Genomic DNA, 20,131 nt, shown 5'->3' with positions numbered 1-20,131 from the left:
ATTCACGAAATCTGGGAGGACTCAAAAAGCACATTCAGAGGCCAGAAACAAGGGCTCCCAATCACACCACAGACTACACTGGTGAAGACACAGCCATCAGAGTTGCTATGCATACGCTGCAGCTGGTACCCCCAAGAGGGCCCGAGATTCGCAGTGCTCCTTGCCTCTGCCTCACCAGCCCTGGATTCACACCTTGGGCAGATGTCTGATTCATGAAGCCGAAGTTCCTAACTATAAGAAGAAAAGGAGGGTGGGAAATCAAGGGTTTTTAATAACTTCTTGCCTCCCAAAAGAGTGGCAACTACAAGTTTGAGGGGGTCAGAAACTAGACAGACAAAAAGGTCCACAATGAAGGATAATGATTTTCAAAACAGTAAGATGGAACTGAAAGGGGGGGTTACAAATAAATTGATACAGATATAAGAGAATTTCACACAAGAAAATTCATGGATGTTTTAGAGATGATATCAAAAAAGTTATTTCCAGATACTTTGTTTCAAAAAAAGAATAAGGAAACCCAACAAACAGTACAATTCAAATAGCTCAAAAGAGAAAAAGAGCCTTGAACATTTAAGAGATGCAGTATTTTAGTAACAAAAATTAGCAGATCTTGGGTAGGAGAAGCAATAGCTTCTCCGACAGCTTCTCCTTCTAATATGAAATATTAGATATTAGAAATATGAGGTGGCTCAGTGGGTAAAAGCCTCTGCTTCAGCTCAGGTCATGATCCCGGGGTCCTGGAATTGAGCCCTGCATCGGGCTCTCTGCTCAGTGGGGAGCCTGCTTCCTCCTCTCTCTCTCTGCCTGCTTCTCTGCCTACTTGTGATCTCCCTCTGTCAAATAAATAAATAAAATCTTAAAAAAAAAAAAAAAAGAAATATGAGATGTATTTTTAAAGGTAGTGGCTATTTCCTCTTAAGCTCAGACTTGTCAACATGTTTCCTTTAAGTCATTTCAAAATCATTGAATGGAATGAACGACTTTGTGCTATAGCACAAACAATCAATGTAGGGTATTAGCCCTTGAAGAGCTCACAACGAATTTCTTAGTTCACACAAAATGGATGTTTAATATAACCCAAACGCTTTCCAGATAAAGACCTAGAAATACTAGATAAAATATACCCCAAATTATTTCAGATGCGTAGCTAAACTGACAAGAGAGAAAGGGAAACCCCAAGAGCCAGGGTCAGGGAAGGAAGTGCAAACCCCAGCAGAAACACATGAGCAGACACAGTGGCTATAGGGCTGTGCATGGGGAGGGGGAGAAGTTTCAATAACTTCCACCGGGGTTTTGTTATACCCACATAACAGGACTGGTCTTGGGCTCACAGAAGGTGGAGAATTAGAACTAAAACCCTAAGGACGCTTGGGTGGCTCAGTTGGTTAGCTGGCTGCCTTCGGCTCTGGTCATGATCCCAGGGTCCTGGGATTGAGTCTCACATCGGGCTCCTTACTCCGCCAGGAGCCTGCTTCTCTCTCTCCCTCTGCCTGCTGCTCCTCCTGCTTGTGCGCTCGCTCTCTCTCTCTCTGTCAAATAAATCAATAAAATTAAAAAAAAAAACAACTAAAACCCTAAATAAAGTGGAACTCTATGCATGCTCACAGAAAGGACAGATCAGGAAAAATTCACCTAACAGCCTGGGGAGCAAACAAGAAAGCCTCTCAGCCTGGGTTGTAGGGAGAGGGGAAAAAGTATCCCCTGAGAACTGAAACCCTGGGTCTGGAGTCACACAGATTTGAGGGTCCCAATTCTAATTTCAACTGTAATATGTGAGTGTTCCAGGAGCTCCAAAGCAAGAAATTAACAATAAAAATTAGCCTAAGCCAGGGCATCTCGAAGACACAACTTCCCCCCTACTTTTGAGAAATACAACTCATCCCAGGCCATAGGATATCACCTCATAGACAAAACACTGCTAAAGATGAATAAAAAATACTAAACACAAAAGAAAATAATCCACGGGAAAAGGGCTAACAGATAAAATAAAGATAACTTTAGAACCCCAAGAACTTCTCATAAAAGACCTATCAGGGGCGCCTAGATGGCTCAGTGGGTTAAAGCCTCTCTGCCTTCGGCTCTGGTCATGATCCCAGGGTCCTGGGATGGAGCCCCAAGTTGGACTCTTTGCTCAGCGGGGAGCCTGCTTCCCTTTCTCTTTCTCTGCCTACTTGTGATCTCTGTCTGTCAAATAAATAAATAAAATCTTAAAAAAAAAAAAAAAGACCTATCAGACAGGAACTATAAATAAGTATACACTTAAAATGATTACAAATATAAAAGAAAGCCTCAAAAATCAAGATCCTATGGAAAAAGAACAAGCAGATTTGAAAACAAACCAAACAGGGGTATCTGGGTGGCTCAGTTGGTTGGGTATCTGCGTTTGGCTCAGGTCATGATCCCAGAGTCCTGGGACAGAACCCCATGTCAGCTCCCTGCTTGGGGGGGGGGGGGCGGGCGGGGAGGCTCCTTCTCCCTCTGCCCCTCACTCCACTTGTGCTCTCTCACTTTTTCTGTCTCTCAAATAAATAAAATTTAAATTTTTTTTTTCAAAAAAATCCCCAGAATTAAAAAAAAATCAAGTGCTCAGCCACTGAATTAAACCCAATGGACAGATTAAAAGAGATCAGACACAGCTGAGAAAAAGCAAAGCCCTGGAAAACAGAAGTAACTGGAAGGCCACTCAGACAAATAATGAGATTAGAAATACCAAAGAGAAGTGGAATAACACGGAAGACAGACTGCTAAGATCTGACATACACCTAACGGGAGTTGTAGAAGACGACGGTAGAATGCCAAAAAGGCAATATTCAAAGAGACAATGCTTGAGAATTTTTCAGAACTTTCAAAAGCCATGAAACCACATTGTATTAAAACTGCAGAAATCCAAAGTCAAGAGAAGAGCTTAAAAGAGCCTCTACTCTTTGTAGGGCACAAATAAGAAGGAATAAAATAACTATACTTCATGGTCAAACATTTAAGGGACCATTAGTGGAAAAGAACTACAAGGAGGGCATGTTATGAGGGAAGAGTGTACGAGGGCAGAGACGGGGCTTGAAAAACAAGCAGGATTCCAATCGATGGGGAGAGATGAGGGTGTGTAGGGGAGAGGAGAGAACAGCTGAATAAAGCTGAGGGAGGAGAAGATGGGTTAAGGGAAGGACTCCTTCCTGGTTGTCAAGGTATGTCAGAACAAGGTATGGTTGGCTACAGCTACAGTACAGCGTTCACTAACAGCAGGCTACCAAAGAATGTGAACGTAACTGTACATGGGTATCAAACTTTTGAGCAAGTGTCATAATCTAAACTGAATCTCTGCCAAATTATCCCACCAGTGGCACGCAGGGTGGATGCAGGAAGAGGGACTGCAGCCTTTAAGTAAACTTAGGAAATGATTACAATAGTCCAAACCTTGAGAAAATATTCCAACCACAGAGACAGATGCTTAAGATCCAGAAAAAAGCCAAATGGGAATGGAGATGAAATACAGAGAGAAGAGGGGAGAGGAGGGAGCGAAAAAAATAGGAATGAGTGTTTATAGACACTGTGAATGTAGAATTAAAAGCTCTGAATGGACTGGGCAGTTGGGGAGGCAAGGAAAAGAAAGGGAAATAACCGAACATGCCCTGAGTGACTGGGGGAAGGATGGTGGCACATTTTCTCCTCCAGAGATAGGCAGGCAGTTTGGCCCAGCAGATGACCACGCTGGACTGGAAAGAAGCCTTTAATTCTAGTCCACGCCCTCTCCCTTGGACAAGCTACTTAACTTCACAGGCTCCGTTTCTTCAGCTCTGTAAAATGGGAGGACTCAGAGAACATGAGTCGAATGCTGGACCAGTGTACACGTGTCAAGGAAATCCAAAATAAATTTCTAGTAAGCAATCAGAAATATGGGTCTGGAGCTCAGGAGAAAGGCAGTACTGGAAGGGCAGAGCACAGAATCACCAACATCAAAGAGATGGGTAAAGCTTTAAAGTACAGGAACGGTATTATTAAATGCACAAAGAGAAGAGGTCTGTGAACCTTGAGAAAACCTTAAACAAATACAGTAAAGGCGGCAGCAGAAAGCTCAGAGGTGTACCAGTCTTATCAGGAAGGAGGGGCCTGAGACAGTGTATCATAGGGAGAAAGGACTTGTGTTTCATTTTCCATTGCCAACCAATTTCGTCAGCAACTGATAAAATATAAGGAAAATAAACGTCTTTATCACAGACCCTCCCTACCGTGGCTAAGAAACATCAATGCTTTGCTTTCATTATGGTGTTAACCAAACTCCTACCTCAAAGGGGTTTAAAAAAAAATACAACTCCAATTTCATAAAGACAGAGATACTTTAAAATCTAGCTCTTCATGCAGCTGGAATTCTGCCTGGCTGGTTCTTACACAATACTGTCAAACACACAGCTGACCGAAGGTTAGCCCAATGGGAAAGCTGGCTTCACCACATCAAGACTGAGAAATTGAGGTTCAGACTGGTCCAACCAAAGCTAAATCGGAATGAGTTTCTGAAATGGCATAAAAAACTCGGAATTACTTCACCCACAGCACAACACAGAAACACGGCTGGAAAGCAGACATGATGCTTGTGGTTACTGTTCTAAAGGGAACTTCTCAAATCTTTTTTTAAAGCTCGTTGCCATTAGACAAGAGACCAAGATCAATAGTGTTTTGCACATGGTTATCCTTGGATCTGATTCTCATTTCTGGTCCAAACAAGTCACGCTTCATCTGACTGGAGAGAAAACTCCTCCTCTGGTTTCTCCCTCCTACAGCTCACCATCTATCTCACAAGGAACTGGGCTAAAAGATCCCAGTTTAAGCAGAAGCCAAGGCGACACATGGGTTTTTCCCGTTCATTCTCAAATTAGCAGCAATTGAAATTGTACCACATTTCAAATTCAAGAAGAGGCTAATAATCAAAAGCCTGTGACTTTTTTTTACGGTCTTATACATCCAGAATTATTAGATCTAAAGATTAATGATTGTTCAGAATCTTCCATTTTCTCAATGACAGAAATATTAGCCTCGTTTAGAAGTTTTAAATGAGTTCAGTTTAAATTTATCATAGGTTCCCTTGGGTAGCCGTTTTGGCAAGAATCCAGGCTAAGCAAATGAATATAGGAAGTGCTGGACTTAAGAACAGACTGATTTTCAACCCCTGACCAGAATAATTAGAACACATCTGCCTGGCCTCTCCCGTAAGAAAAATTCCCTGATCCAGATTAAAATATTTACCTAATATGAATCTTTCTGTGTGATTACAACCTTCCATGAAATGGCAGCAAGATGCCTATATGAAAACCTGATCAGAAAACATGAATCATGGACTGCTATGCTTAGGATAAGTAACATTCTTCACTGACTTTAAAACATTTGGGAATACTAACTTCGAACATTAAGGACTTAAGAAAGAAAGAGCACAGAGCACTTTAATGGACCAATAACACTTAGTTCCTAAATTGGCTCACAATTTCTCTCAGCGTTTATAAAACTCGGATTTTTTACCTGAACTCTCAGATGACTGAGAATTGGCTAACTGTGATGACTGGATACAGTATGGAGACTACCTATGGGCGATACTCAAATCTTAACTGACATTTGGCAAATATACAGAAATATAGCATTAGGTTCTCTTGAAAAAAATGAAACCAGGAGGCTGTGAAAAATCCAGTTAATGTCACGACTATGGAGAAAGCCCTGACAGATGGGAGTCACGGTGTGCGGAAAGGGCCCTCTCACCTAACACCAGAGCCACTTCGTTCAGATGGGTACTGCCTATTTGGCAGCATCTGATAGGACTTAAGGTGTATCCACCTGATGACCCAGCAATCCCATTTCTAAGAATCTGTTCCCCAGAAACAACGGCATGAGAACCCTAAAAATGCACGTGCAAGGATCATTAGAGAATTATTCATAACTGTAAAATCTGGAAAACTAAATGTTCATCAGTAAGGGAATGGTTACTCAAACTACAGAATATTTATATAATGGGAGTACAATGCAGGGATAAAGAATATATAGATGTTTACACGAACCTGAAAAGATGCCCAGTATAACTGTTAAGGAAAAATACACATTATAGGCTAACACACTCCATTTTTGTTTTAATGGGTTTGAACTGCACAGGTTCACTTATATGCGGTTTTGTTGTTCTTTTGTTTAGGCTCCTTGCTCAGAGTGGAGCCCAATGTGGGGCTTGAACTCACAACCCTAGATCAAGACATGAACCGCAATCAAGAGTCAGATGCTTAAAAGACAGAGCCACTCAGGCGCCCCGTACTAGATTTTTAAAAATAGGACAGTACTATAAATGCATTTCCTTTCCCTTATGATTTTCTTGTCTCTAGCTTATTTTACTATAAGAATGTAGTATCTAATACATGTAACATTTAAAATACGTGTTAAACAACTGTTTATGTTACCAGTAAGGCCTCTGGTCAACAATAGGCTATTAGTGGTTAAGTTTCCGGGGAGTCACAAGTTATACTTTTGACTGCTTAGAGAGGGAGGTCAGCAAAAACAAATACCACGTTGTTTAAAAGTTAACTGTGTTAGCCTCTGGGGTTGGGAATAAAGAACAGGCAGGTGGCAAGGAAATTTCATTGCTCTTTTCTGAAAAAATTTAAGTGGTGGAACTATGGGTCATTTCTGCTTTCTTATTTGTAATAAAAAAGCAAACAACGATAAAAGCTTTTGCAGGGGAGCCTGGGTGGCTCAGCTGATTGAGCGACTGCCTTCAGCTCAGGTCATGATCTGGGAGTCCCAGGATCGAGTCCTGGGATCCAGTCCCATGTCAGGCTCCCAGCTCCAAGGGGAGCCTCCTTCTGCCGCTGACCGTCTCTTCTCTCATGCTATCTCTCTCTCTCTCAAATAAATAAAATCTTAAAAAAAAAAGAAAAAAGCTTTTGCCTTTCCAAGAAAAAATGAGAGAAGAAAAACCCTCTTTCATTTTCTAAGCACAATGGTAGAGTTGAAAACAAAACAAATTTTAATTTAGGAAAAATGTAGAAACAGTGTAGCACACTGGAATCTCATGCCAAAAGACTAATCTAATTAGGCAAGGAAAACTGTACAGCACTCATATATCAAAGCTCCAAGCTCCTTGTACCCTGCCAAAGAAGTATCTTTTCCGGGGCGGTTCTGCCCTCTAGTGTACACTAAAAGAAGCTAATGCACATGAAACAATGAACTCAACAAATCAGCATTTTTATTAGGTAACCAAAATAGTTCTCCTTCATTCCAAGCCATCGCAATTCTCTCCTTAAAGAAAGGTTTCCACAACCTTGTTTCCAACCCAATTTCCAATGACCATGCTAAGGAAACTCTGTGAACACCACAACTTCAGCCATCCTTTCTATTCTTCCTACACTCCTAGCAAAGCATCCCATGTACTTTCCTGACTTGAATTTCACACCAAGAGAAAACTGGTACAACCAAGGGTACAGTATTAGAGCAAAACAAAATTTTTTTTTTTTTTTAAGGTTTTATTTATTTGACAGAGAGAGACACAGAGAGAGAGGGAACACAAGCAGGGGGAGTGGGAGAGGGAGAAGCAGGCTTCCCACTGAGCAGGGAGCCGGATGCAGGGCTTGATCCCTGGGATCATGACCTGAGTCGAAGGCAGAGGTTTAACTCACTGAGCCACCCAGGCACCCCTATAGCAAAACGAAGTTTTAAGAAGTTTATAACACATATAGCCACCTTGTTCTTAAACTCAGATTTTTGCAACTTGCTGCAACTATAACTCAATGATAAGAGAGCAAAAGGAAGAAAGCTGCTCTGTGTAATAAGGTACAAATCCTCTAAGGATTTTCTAAAAACACTAGAATCTATTCCACTGTGGTTAGACGCTCACATTGGCTGGCACTTCACTATTTGACCCAACTGGTCAAATCTTCTACCACCCTCCCCTCCCCAAACCAAAAAAAAGAGTATTACTAGTCTCTCCATTTGTAATTATTCTGGTTCCTAGCTTAGCCTGGAACAATATCTTTAAATCAAGAATGTGAATGAGATAACCTTTAATGAACTCAAAATATTCCAACTATTCATGGGGAAATCTTTAGGGAATTAATTTAATTTCAACTTCAAACTCATTTACTCTGTACCTGCAAAACCTACAGAGGTATATTTAAAAAGCAAGTTAAGAATAAGTTAAAACTGGGGCGCCTGGTGGCTTAGTGGGTTGAGTCTGCCTTCGAATCAGGTCATGATCCCAGGGTCCTGGGATGGAGCCATATCGGTCTCCCTGCTCAGCTGGCAGCCTGCTTCTCCCTCTCCTACTCCTCTGCTTATGTTCTCACACTGTCAAATAAATAAAAGTCTTAAAAAAAAAAAAAAAAAGAAAGAAAAAAAAAGGACGAGTTAAAACTGAATGAAGCTAAATAATTAGCATCCACTGAAAAACATGAAGGTGAAAGTCCAGTGCAGAGTTTTCTTGCCCCATTACAAAACACATTATACTGGAGGGCCAAGTAAGATAAAAGCAGGACCACCAACACTGCCAGAATCAATCATTTCCACAGTCATAGCAGGTCCTTAAAAAATCATCTTGTGGCACATGGGTGGCACAGTTGGTTAAGCATCAGACTCTTGGTTTTAGCTGAGGTCATGATCTCAGGGTTGTGAGGCTGAGTCCCTCATGGGGCTCTGCACTCTGTGAGGAGTGAGATTCTCTTCCCCATCCCACCATGTCCCCCTCATTCATGCTTGCTCGCTCTCTCTCAATAAATCAATCTTAAAGAAAAAAAAGAAAGTAGTATCTTCTCAAAAGCTATTCTCCTACCCTGGAAAAATGATGGCCGGAAGAAACACACTGAACTCAACTGGGCAAGGATTATCTCCCACCTGGCTCTCCTGGCAACACCCTCATGTAAGCTGCCTGCAGTGTAGGACTCAGACCTCAGTAGGAGCCAATCACCACCCAGAAGCTGCAATAACCATTACTGCTCTTACCCCCGGCTGACTGATCACATCTCGTCCACAGCTTCACTGTGGCTTGCTGATAGATTATCAATGTACAAACATACCTGCAACACATTTTTTAAAATGTGCTACCCTTTCAATTTCATGAGAGAGTAACGGAACTGAAATCCAATACAGGAGACCTGAATTAGCTGTGGTTATTAATGGGGGGAAAGCCTACAAAGGAAAAGGGAGGAAACATTAATCTCAATACCATAAAAAAAAAATTCAAAATAGCTTTCAAAGAGCCCCTCATTAGTTATAAAGCTGAAGAGATACTTCTTACCTAAAAAGACCAATTAGTGGGTAAGAAAAATGGTTGTATGACACAGCGGCTGAGAGTTCAGCCTCTTGTCTCAAATAGATGTGGACTGGAATCCTGCCTCCACCATTAACTAGAGAAACTCTACAAGTCAATGGTGCCTCCCTGAGCCTCAGTTTCCAGGTCTGTGAAATGGGTACCAAGTTAGCACCTACCTCTTAAAAGTATTTATGTAGATACAATAAAATAATACATGTGAAACACTTGGCACTGTGCCTTAAATTTGGAAATCGATCAATAGGAGCTATTGATCCTTTTGAAGAAAGGTAAAAAACACAACATGCAGCATCAGAAGATAATATGTCTGATATTTAATCTAAAGGACAAACTGGTGCCAAAATGAAACTGATCCGGTCATTGAAGGGAAACATGTCAACCCAGTGTTGAAAACACCTGACTACAGCAAGAACCCAGCAGGTAACAGGAAGAGCGAAGCAGCTGAGTCTGGGCCAGGAAAGGGCAAACCCCATCTACTCTGCTCCAGCTCACTGCTGCTGTAAGGGAAGACGGAGGGCAATGGCACAACTTCTCATTTCTAAAGAAAAGCCAGTAATCCAGATTTTTATGTTAGCCTCCTGGTTTTTAAATACCAGCCAAATAAAAACATCCAAGGACAGGCTTGGTCCATGGATTGCCAGTTTGTGAATGCCTGCCCTGGAGTGGAGTCTCAAACCAGAAACTGAAGAAAAGCCCAGTGGTTATATAACTGAGGGACTCCAGCTCCCTAAGACAGTGTCTCTCTAAGGGGATTTTGGAAAAGAAAATTCTTCCCTGTACAAACTGTCCTAAGCCATGCAGATTTTTAGTATTCCTGAACTCCACCCACCAAGTACCAGTGTGGTCTCAAGTCTTGTGACAACCAAAATATCTCACCACACATCTCTGAACACCTCCTACTGACAGCACCACAACCACTAAGAATAACAAAGTTAAATCCAAAAGTTAGTGGTAAGGTCAAGAACATCTATTTACAAACAGCAATAAAGTAAGAACAGAGCCAGCGCTGAGTCAACCAAACTAAAATCCCAAATTATCATCCAACAGGAAATCTCACTAAGTAGAAAGCTTAAACCTCATTGTGGGAGCAAATCAAAAGCCTTAAATCACTCTTCCTACTTCTAGAATTAATTAAGATGGAAGGAAACTGCCTTACCTTTTTCCTAGCTATTGCTTTAATAGTGTTAGAACATCACAGTTTTCCATCCATCCTTTTTCCTACAGCCAGAGCTTACATACAGAACTGTACATGCTTCAGAGAAATCACAGTGGAAGAAATCTAGGCACCTAAGGCACCCACCCTTCCTACCATTCCTGGATTTTTCTCTTATGGCTCATTCTCCTACTCAAGAGCGTGTCCAAGTTACCATATGACCGAGCAATTCCACACCCAGGTACGTACCCAAGTGAAAATGAAAACACACGTCCACATGAAAACCTGCACATGAACATTCAGAGACACATTATTTGTAATAGCAAGGAAGTGGAAACAATTCTGTGTCTATCAACAAATGAATAAATCTTGAAAACATTATGTATGCTAAATCAAAAGAAGCCAGACAGAAAAGGACAAATATTGTATGACCCCAATTCCAATTATAAAATGTCCAAACAGGCAAATTTAGACACGGAAGTTTGGTGGTTGCCTGAGAGCATGGGAGATAGGTAGGGATGGAGAGAGACTGCATTCTTTTTTGGGGTGATGGAATTACTGTGGTTGCATAGCTTTACAAACACATAACTATGCAAATATGCTGAAAACCAATGAACTGTGCATTTTAAATTAGTGAATAAATAAAAATAGCTTAATAAAGCTATTCCTAAAAAGAAAAAAAAGCACATCCAATTTTAAATCACTAAATTGACTAACACCATTTGTTCTCTTAAAGACTATATAATATCACAGGTCACCTGCTGAAATACCCACTTTCTTCCAATTATCTTGGTTATTATAATAATTACCAAGATGAGGGCTCCTGGGGCTCAGTGGGTTAAAGCCTCTGCCTTTGGCTCAGATCATGATCCCAGGTCCTGGGATCGAGCTCGCATGGGGCTCTCTGCTCAGCAGGGAGCCTGCTTCCCCCCACTTCTCTCTCTGCCTGCCTCTCTGCCTACTTGTGATCTCTCTCTCTGTTAAATAAATAAATAAAATCTTAAAAAAAAAATAATTACCAATATGCCCTTAATCATGATATTTACTCTTTTGAAAGGTGATCTTCCTCTTCTTGGAGTGGCCATTCTCTAGGCATTAAAAGAACCTCACTGGGACGCCTGGGTGTCTCAGGTTAAGCGTCTGCCTTCAGCTTGGGTCAGGATCCCAGGGTCCTGGGACTAAGTCCTCCATCAGGCTCCTTGCTTGGCAGGTAGCCTGCTTCTCCCTCTGCCTGCTACTCCCTCTGCTTGTACTCTCTCTCTCTCTGGTAAATAAATAAATAAAACGTTAAAAAAGAAAAAAAGAAGTAACCTATGTACATCTCTTCACCAGGAACAGGGGCACATGCCAACTGACCAGGCATTTCACAAGGGTATCAAACCAGGAGATAAAAGTAGGATTTCTGGGGGTGCCTGGGTGGCTCAGTGGGTTAAAGGTCATGATCTCAGGTCCTGGGATCGAGCCCTGCATCAGACTCTCTGCTCAGCAGGGAGCCTGCTCCCCCCCCACCCCGCCGCCGCCTGCTTGTGATCTCTCTCTGTCAACTAAACAAACAAAATCTTTAAAAAAAAAATTTTTTTTTTTTAAAAGTAGGATTTCTGGGGTAGCTTGTCTTTTTTGTTGTTGATATGAATATATTTACTGTGAATAACTTGGAGGTCCTTTCTTCTCTGTTAGTAAAGACACCTGAAATATAATTAGATGTAGATTTTTTTAAGGATTAATTAGGATAGGGATACAAGGAACATAATAATGTGTCACATTTATGAACAGAATATCAGACTTTCTAAAGAATTGTTTTTTAAGTTCATCTATAGATTTCTTGCTGGAAACAAAGCTTTCTCCAGTGGAAAAATGTTTAGGTATTTTTTAGGATTTTACCTATTTATTTGAGACTGAGAGGGAGCACAAGCAGGGGGAGGGGCAGAGGGAGAGAGAAGCAGACTCCCCATTGAGCAGGGAGCCTGACATGGGGCTTAAACCCAGGACTCTAGGATCATGACCTGAGTTGAAGGCAGATGCTTAAATGACTGAGCCACACAGGCGCCCCTAGATCTAGCTTTTAAATGTTCTTCTCAGCAAGAAAGCAACCCATTTAAAAGTAAAGGGGTTTTAAAAAATATCAACACAGATCAGAGTTCTGATTGATCATTGTAACAAGAGAATCTGATAAAAAATTACAAATGGGGGCACCTGGGTGGCTCAGTGGGTTAAAGCCTCTGCCTTTGGCTCAGGTCATGATCCCAGGGTCCTGGGATCGAGCCCTGAATCAGGCTCTCTGCTCAGCAGGGAGCCTGCTTCCTCCTCTCTCTCTCTCTCTGCCTGCCTCTCTGCCTACTTGTGATCTCTGTCTGTCAAATAAATAAATAAAATCTTTAAAAAAAAATTAGAAATGCTTCCACCTAATATTGTGGCTATGCCTAATTCTTGCTACTTTAAGTGACATGCACAATGCTCTCAATCAGAAGACTGTATGTTGAAAAATGCAAAATCTTAAAAGCCAGTAAGGTCTTATTAACACCTGTCCAAGGAGGCTGGGAGGGACGAGGTACCTGCTCGGGCAGGAAGAATGCTGCACCAATGAAAGGCTCCTGGGTGCCAACTGGTCAAACACACTGAGCACAGACAAGGCCCAGAGACAGGTGGGGGCTACTGTCTTCACAGGTCTCTAGTCTGGGTCTTCTACCTTCAGCAGGACACTGGGCAGAATTCTGACTTTTCTATATGGGACGGAAACGTTGCTAACCTGACACCATATACGATGTTGTGTTGAGACTCAACAATAAGGTCTTTGTTTTTTTCTCTCTCTTCTCTCAAAAGACCAAGACAACAAGACAAAAACCACATGGGAAAATGTTTTTCATTTTTAAATGTTTTGCTGCTTCAGATCATTCCCAATCTATAAGGTGGCAACTAAATAGTAAGCCCTTAATGTACCAAGCTGATGCCTGTGGCTAGGATTATCAACTTTTAACAAGTCTAACAGTAGCCTCCTGCTGGAATAGGTGAGTAATAAATATGGGGTGAAGGCTGCTTTAGCCGAATACCCGCGAAAGCTGCGTTCCAACGGCCATCAGTGCTGGAGTGAGGACTGGGGCAGGGGGCGGGCAGGGCTGCAGGACGGGTGGAGGGCAAGAAATGGATCCAGTGGATCAATGGGTTAGAGCCACGGAACTGCAGGAATTCAGACACACCAAGCTGAGTATACTGTGCTTTCTACAGCCAAATGTGGAGAACGCTTCTTATCGTCTGTGACGCTTCTTATCGTCTATGACGCTTCTTATCGTCTGTGACTCCTGCCTCTAATTAAAACTGGGTGTTTGGTTTACTTCATTCCCAAAGCATAAACCTTGGCTTTCTATAGCCCAAGCAGTGTGCTATTTTAAACACGTAGAGGAAATGCATTTTCAGTTACAAACATTTGCTCCTGTGAATCTGTTCTTATTTGCTAGCAAAGAATGTGGGACAGGATGTTTTACCCTCCTGCTCTGGTTTTCCTGTATTGCTTACATCTGTTTAGAGAGAAGAAAAATAAACAAATAAAGTGTTTCTGCTGGACAATTTCTACAAACTGAAGCAACTTCAAAAATGAAAATGAAAAACATCTGTGGAAAAGTATTATAATAATTTTATCTTAATAAATTGGATTATTTTTATAGATGCTCCCCTGAAAAGACCTCCCACACCAGGCCCGGGCAGGCTGCAGCATATACTACTATCTGCACTGATAAAATGGGCTTGGACACCCCAGACCAGACGCATTCCTCTTGACCCTGTCTTCTTCCACACACAATTACAACTTGGAGAAGCTTTCTGAAATGCATTTCAGAAAAATGATCATGGTAACTCTAAAGGTCACCTTCTGGATTTATCCAGAAATTTATTCAGATATTTTCATGTACAACTCTGAGCACTTTTTTTACTCAGTTAGACGTATCCTTGTACTCTCTTACATTTCACTACTGCACCTTCAAAGAAACGGGGGTCCCTAGGGGGCTCAGCTGGTTAGGTGCCCAACTCTTGGTTTGAGCTCATTCAGATCATGACCTGAGGTCATGTTGGGCTCCATGCTAGGCTACAGCCTGCTTAAAGAGTCTCTCCTTCTCTCTCCCTCCACACCCCCCACCCCTGCACTCAAATAAATAAATAAATAAATAAATAAATAAATAAATAAAATCTTTAGAAGAAACCAATCTCAATCAAGAAACTGACTTAGTGAAGTTTCACTTGACCCTTTTATAAGGGAGTTAGCAGTCCATTCATCTACTGAAAGGTATTTTACCAGCTGGTCCCTCTAGATTCCATCTGTCCTTCTGCTCTATGTCCCAGATGTGGTCCTGTATGAAGAGCTGGAGAAAGACACTCTTCAACAAACTTTAGTCAGGCTCCTTTGAGCCCTCTTCTCAACTAGGCCTCAATCTTGGCCTCTATCCTTGCTGGGTGTGCGTTTTAACAATTTAGCCCAATTTTAGCAAGAATCCTGCTAGGTCAGTTTTAAGAGAATGCTCCACTCTTGATATCTGATCAGCCTGGATATCTGATTAAGCTCCTCATTCCCCACCCTCGACGTGTAAGTACGTACTCAGCCTGCCTTTAGTGAGGATCCCGTTAAATCTGTTTAGCAAAAATCTCCCTACCCCTGGCGTCTCTCAGTAACGTTCCATTCTCAGACACCTTCCTACTGCCCTCATTCCGCTCCCTGGCCATAAATCCCCAGCTGTCTTTGCTGTACTGATTGCTGAGCCCCATCCCTCTCCCTTATTGTGACAGTCCTGCCACCTACTGCAATAATCCCAATGATGTCCTCCTTACCATTTTAATAAGCATCAGAATGGAGTGTCCTGGCAAGAGATGGGAGAAGAGGAGGAATGGGAGATCTGGGTATTAATGTCCCTGGCTTCCCCCTGCAGAGTCCATTGCTCAAGTGAAGGGCTCAGTTCCTGTCAGAGGCCCTCCCTGTCTTCAGTGCCAAAACTGTCCCCCGTTCTCGCCCCTTCAGGTCTAGGGGAAGTAATACAGCCCCATATTACTAGTCCCAAGCACACCACACTATCCTCTCTGGTTTTTCATCACTTTGTGAGTTATTACATTCTCTTCAAAGCATCCCAATTTGAGGATGCTATCTGTTTCCTGCTGGGTCTCCCTAATACAGATATCATCTCAGCAATTTATCCTTCAGAATTATTGGCTCTTTCTAAGAAAGGAAGGCATGGATCCAGAAAGCAGTGAGGCTTCACCGTGTGACTCAGTGACTGAGGCAAGCTGACCTTGCTAAGCTACCACTTCTCCCTCCTCTAGTTATCTTCATCATTATAGCAACAGAGTATTTTCTGAAACACACATGGTTTCCAAGCAGAATCTCTAAGCATCAAGAGGGGATTATCTAAAGAAATATCCAAGGAAACTAAAAGTAAAAAATTGTGCTCGTTGGGCGCCTGGGTGGCTCAGTGGGTTAAGCCTCTGCCTTCGGCTCAGGTCATGATCTCAGGGTCCTGGGATCGAGGCCCGCATCGGGCTCTCTGCTCAGCAGGGAGCCTGCTTCCTCCTCTCTCTCTGCCTGCCTCTCTGCCTACTTGTGATCTTTCTGTCAAATAAATAAATAAAATCTTAAAAAAAAAAAAAATTGTGCTCGTTGAAATGAACTATGCTTGAACCCTAAGGTACAAGCAACTTTGCCTTTATTTCTATATGGTACTTAATCCCAACTTAACTTTTACAGTAAAACTTTTAATAGATGTCAGAGACACTGTTTAGTAATACCACATATATGACTGGTAAACCAAGTAAAAAACTTGGGTTAAGTTTTTTCAAAAGATGATCTGTCGGGTGCCTGGGTGGCTCAGTGGGTTAAAGCCCCTGCCTTTGGCTTAGGTCATGATCTCAGGGTCCTGGGATCGAGCCCCACATCGGTATCTCTGCTCAGTGGGGAGCCTGCTTCCTCCTCTCTCTCTGCCTGCCTCTGCCTGCTTGTGATCTGTCTGTCAAATAAATAAAATCTTTAAAAAAAAAAAAAAACAACTTTTTTTTTTTTTACAGTCTGTCAAATTCAGACTGTAGTAGATTATGAAATCAGTTCAGTGGCCCATGACATTTTTTTTAAAAAAATGATAAATATTCCACACTATTATGTAAAACAGAAAATAAGAACTCATCATATGTAGCAAAGGTAAATATTTCACCAGGTTTTCTTTCACTTTTTTACATCTATTGTTATGAGCGTACTAGGGCATCCTATAAAATGCACTCCTTACTGTGAGTCAATCAAGTCTGAAAGCTACTGGTCTGAAGAGAATCCCTTTCAAACAATTTAACACTTACAAGGCAAAAAACAGGCTGCTTCAGCCTACAGCCTCACATTTTTTTATCTCAACCCTCACTAAAATTAGTTAATTTTGTCACTCAGTATAAAAACTTTATGAAATAGGGGCGCCTGGGTGGCTCAGTGGGTTAAGCCACTGCCTTCGGCTCAGGTCATGATCTCAGGGTCCTGGGATCGAGTCCCGCATCCGGCTCTCTGCTCGGCGGGGAGCCTGCCTCCCTCTCTCTCTCTCTCTCTCTCTGCCTGCCTCTCTGTCTACTTGTGATCTCTCTCTGTCAAATAAATAAAATCTTTAAAAAAAAAATTTAAAAAAAAACACTTTATGAAATAACACTTACCAAATAGCATAGTATGCTATTTTTTAAAGAGATTTTATTTATTTATTTGACACAGAGAGAGAGACAGGGCGCAGACAGGCAGGCAGAGCAGTAGACAGAGGCAGAGGGAGAAGCAGGGTCCCCATGGAGCAGGAAGCCTGATGCAGGGCTGGATCCCAGGACCCTGGAACCATGACTTGTACTGAAGGCGATGCTTAACCAACTGAGCCATCCAGACACAACCACCCCCCCCCCTTTTATTTCTTTTAAATGATAGTTGTAAACCACAGCCTGAAAACTGCTGGCCTAGAATCTGAGCAGGGCCAGTGAGAAGAGCCCTGTTCCCATCACTCCGTTCCTCCCACGGCTGCTCTCTTCGGTGTTTACATCGTTTCCACTGTGGTGGCAAGCTCTCAAATCCCTTTCCTTCTTAGGTTTCTATGTAACCGCTACCTGACTTCTGCCACATACTCGATCCAGTGAGAGTGAAAGCCTTGGGGTAAGGAGCGATGAAGAGCGTATGGGAGGTGTGGACAGGGCCTGGCGATGGACTTGCGCTCACCCTCACGGCACACGCCGAGTCGCATCTTACCGCAAGCAACTGCTGCTCACAGCCTGAGGACTGAGGGCATGTGGATGAAGTTGTGGCCAGTGACAGATGGGAGCTGGAGGAGAACTACCCCAGCATCCTCGCCCTTGCCCTGTTCTTCACCACCTCTCCGAGATACTAGAAGAACCGAGGGAGCACCAGCCGCTACTGGCTATAACCTGCTAGAATCTACATCCTACCCAGGCTTCCTTCCCAGCCTGTCCACCTCCCTGCTGGGGCTTCCTGGAGTCAGCTCCCACACGAATGACCTGTACCCAAACCTCTGTCTCAGGGTCTGCTTCTGGGTAAACACAGTCTAGACGAGCACACAAGCTTACACAGCACCGTGTGGAGCCAGGACTACCAAGATGAGAAAGGCCTGTGCTAGGAAAGCTCATAATCTGATAGAAAAACTAATGATTTTTTTTTTTAATGTAAAAAACAAAACAAAATTTTACTGTTCGTAGCAATGAGATAAGTACATATGTTTAGGGAGGGAAGGAAGAAGTGACAAGCTGTGTGACTGAAGCGCCTGGAGGTGACATGTTCCTCCCTGAACCCTCTAGAAGACAGCCTTCCCCACAGGAGTCAGCGGCTGGCAGGTGCTGCCGATGGGCCACAGTCCTCGTTCCCGTCCCTGCAGGCTAGTGCCCCGGCTTATCGTATTTACTGTGATGCTTTACATCTTACATACAGGTTATAAAGAAGGGAATTTCTGTTTTCCCCAATGGAAAAAAATTCTAGTCTTCAGCTAACTCAAGTAATATGGAAAATACGAAGAAAGAAAAACTATTACGTTCCTGGCAGTGTGTCAACAGAATTACTTGCAAATCAGCTCTGACCTTCCAATGTTCCTTTGAGGTCCCTGGGGGATGGGACTGAGGGCTCAACCCAACCTCCACTAGAAGTTCTAATAAACCGTTGACATTTTCATTCAAAAATTATTTTTAAATGTAAAACCTCCTACACGTTCAGCTCTGTGGTCAACACTGTAAATCAGCACTTTCTTCAGGCTGGAATCAAACGAGAAACCTAAGGCTCATTTTTCATTGCACCTTCCATTTTGGCAAACATTTCAGCAAAGGCAAACAAAAACACGTCCTGCCAGCCACAGTTCCAGCGGGTGCTTGTACCAAGAACGGCTTCTGCTGCACGCCAGGCACACGGAGCCTGCGACCAGAACACTCACCCAGACCCGGCAGGGAGTGACGGCAGCGCTGCAGCGACAGGAGCCGGTGGCTTCTCCTTCTCATTTTGCTTGAAGAAAGATTTGGCTTCTTTAGATGTAGCATCCACTTCCTTAGTCACCCTGTGCCAAGGAGGGAAACGTCAAGTTTATAAGAAGAGTAAGAAGAGAACAAAATCTACGGAAAGGGGTAAGTGACAACAAGGAAAACACCCAGTGGGCTTCCAATGAGTTCTGGCTGCTGAGGTTTCTGATTCAAGTCCACTTCCACAGTTCTAAACAAAGGCATCTTCCCTCACTAAAGAACAACAACGTGTGTACTTGATCTCCCTCAAATCGCCTCCGTTTCTTCTGTCAGCTTGCCACACACACCAGTGGTCACTGCTGAATCACGGCTTCTGTGGGCTGCGGACTGCAAGGCTGAGAAGATTCTCTCACTGCCCCTCACATGCGGATTAGGACTCACAGTTAAAGGTCTGGGGAGCAATGGGGAGATGGAATCTCTGGGAGGAAAACACTAGCATTATTTTGAGAAGAAGAGTAACAATATAAACAACTGGAAATATTCTGCAGAACACTCCTGTTTCACAGCTTAAATAACCCAAAGATGGAAGAAAATGCCTTCGATCCGGCTAAACAACACTCATGTGGGAGTGGAAAAAAATACAGGATGGAGAATCCTGTCCAAGTTCAAATCTGGAAAAACGGTCTTCAATAAATCTGAGTCCTGGGGCGCCAGGGTGGCTCAGATGGCTAAGTGTCTGCCTTCGGCTCAGGGTCCTGGGATCAAGTCCTGCATCAGGCTCCCTGCTTGGTGGAGAGTCTGCTTCTCCCTTTCCCTCTGCTCCTCTCCCTGCTTGTCCTCTCTCGATCTGTCAAATAAATAAATAAATAAAATCTTAAAAAAAAAAAAAAACAACAACAAAACTGAGTCCTAAAGGTTCATACAATGCCTGAGATTTCAACTAAAGAGAGAACAAGTGTTTAATGCCTGCTTAGTCTTGGCAAGTCAACAAAAACATCTGAAGAATTTTGTTTAAATTCCAGTCTATCTGTAGGAGGGTCCAAGATTAAGGTCACTGTCCTGTGAGTGGTCAGCCAGGTCCTCCGGAATGAACTGGTCAAGAACAATTGCAGGTGAATCGGATAAACTCCACCTCCGCAGGCATGTAAGTCTCTGTCTCTTCTCTCCTTCCAACTGCGCTTCTGGGGAGCAGAAGCAATTTTTCTTCACACCTACACTATGTCACCTATCAAGTGGCACCGTATAAGAGCCTGAGCGTT

General features: G+C 42.8%; 1 protein-coding gene across 1 annotated transcript in view; it reads right to left on the bottom strand.

The window, feature by feature from the left end:
• The window catches only part of CFDP1 (craniofacial development protein 1), a 128,682-nt gene that overhangs the window by 84,701 nt on the left and 23,850 nt on the right, over positions 1 to 20,131 (bottom strand). The window contains exon 5 of the mRNA XM_045987864.1: positions 18,851 to 18,970. Coding sequence (XP_045843820.1) covers positions 18,851 to 18,970 — 120 coding nt within the window. The remainder of the gene's footprint in view (positions 1 to 18,850; positions 18,971 to 20,131) is intronic.

This window comes from Meles meles, chromosome 19, assembly GCF_922984935.1.
Source record: "Meles meles chromosome 19, mMelMel3.1 paternal haplotype, whole genome shotgun sequence".
In the NCBI taxonomy this organism is placed as follows: domain Eukaryota; kingdom Metazoa; phylum Chordata; class Mammalia; order Carnivora; family Mustelidae; genus Meles; species Meles meles.
Note: the sequence above shows the minus strand (reverse complement) of the source record. Positions and strands in the feature narration are given on the sequence as shown.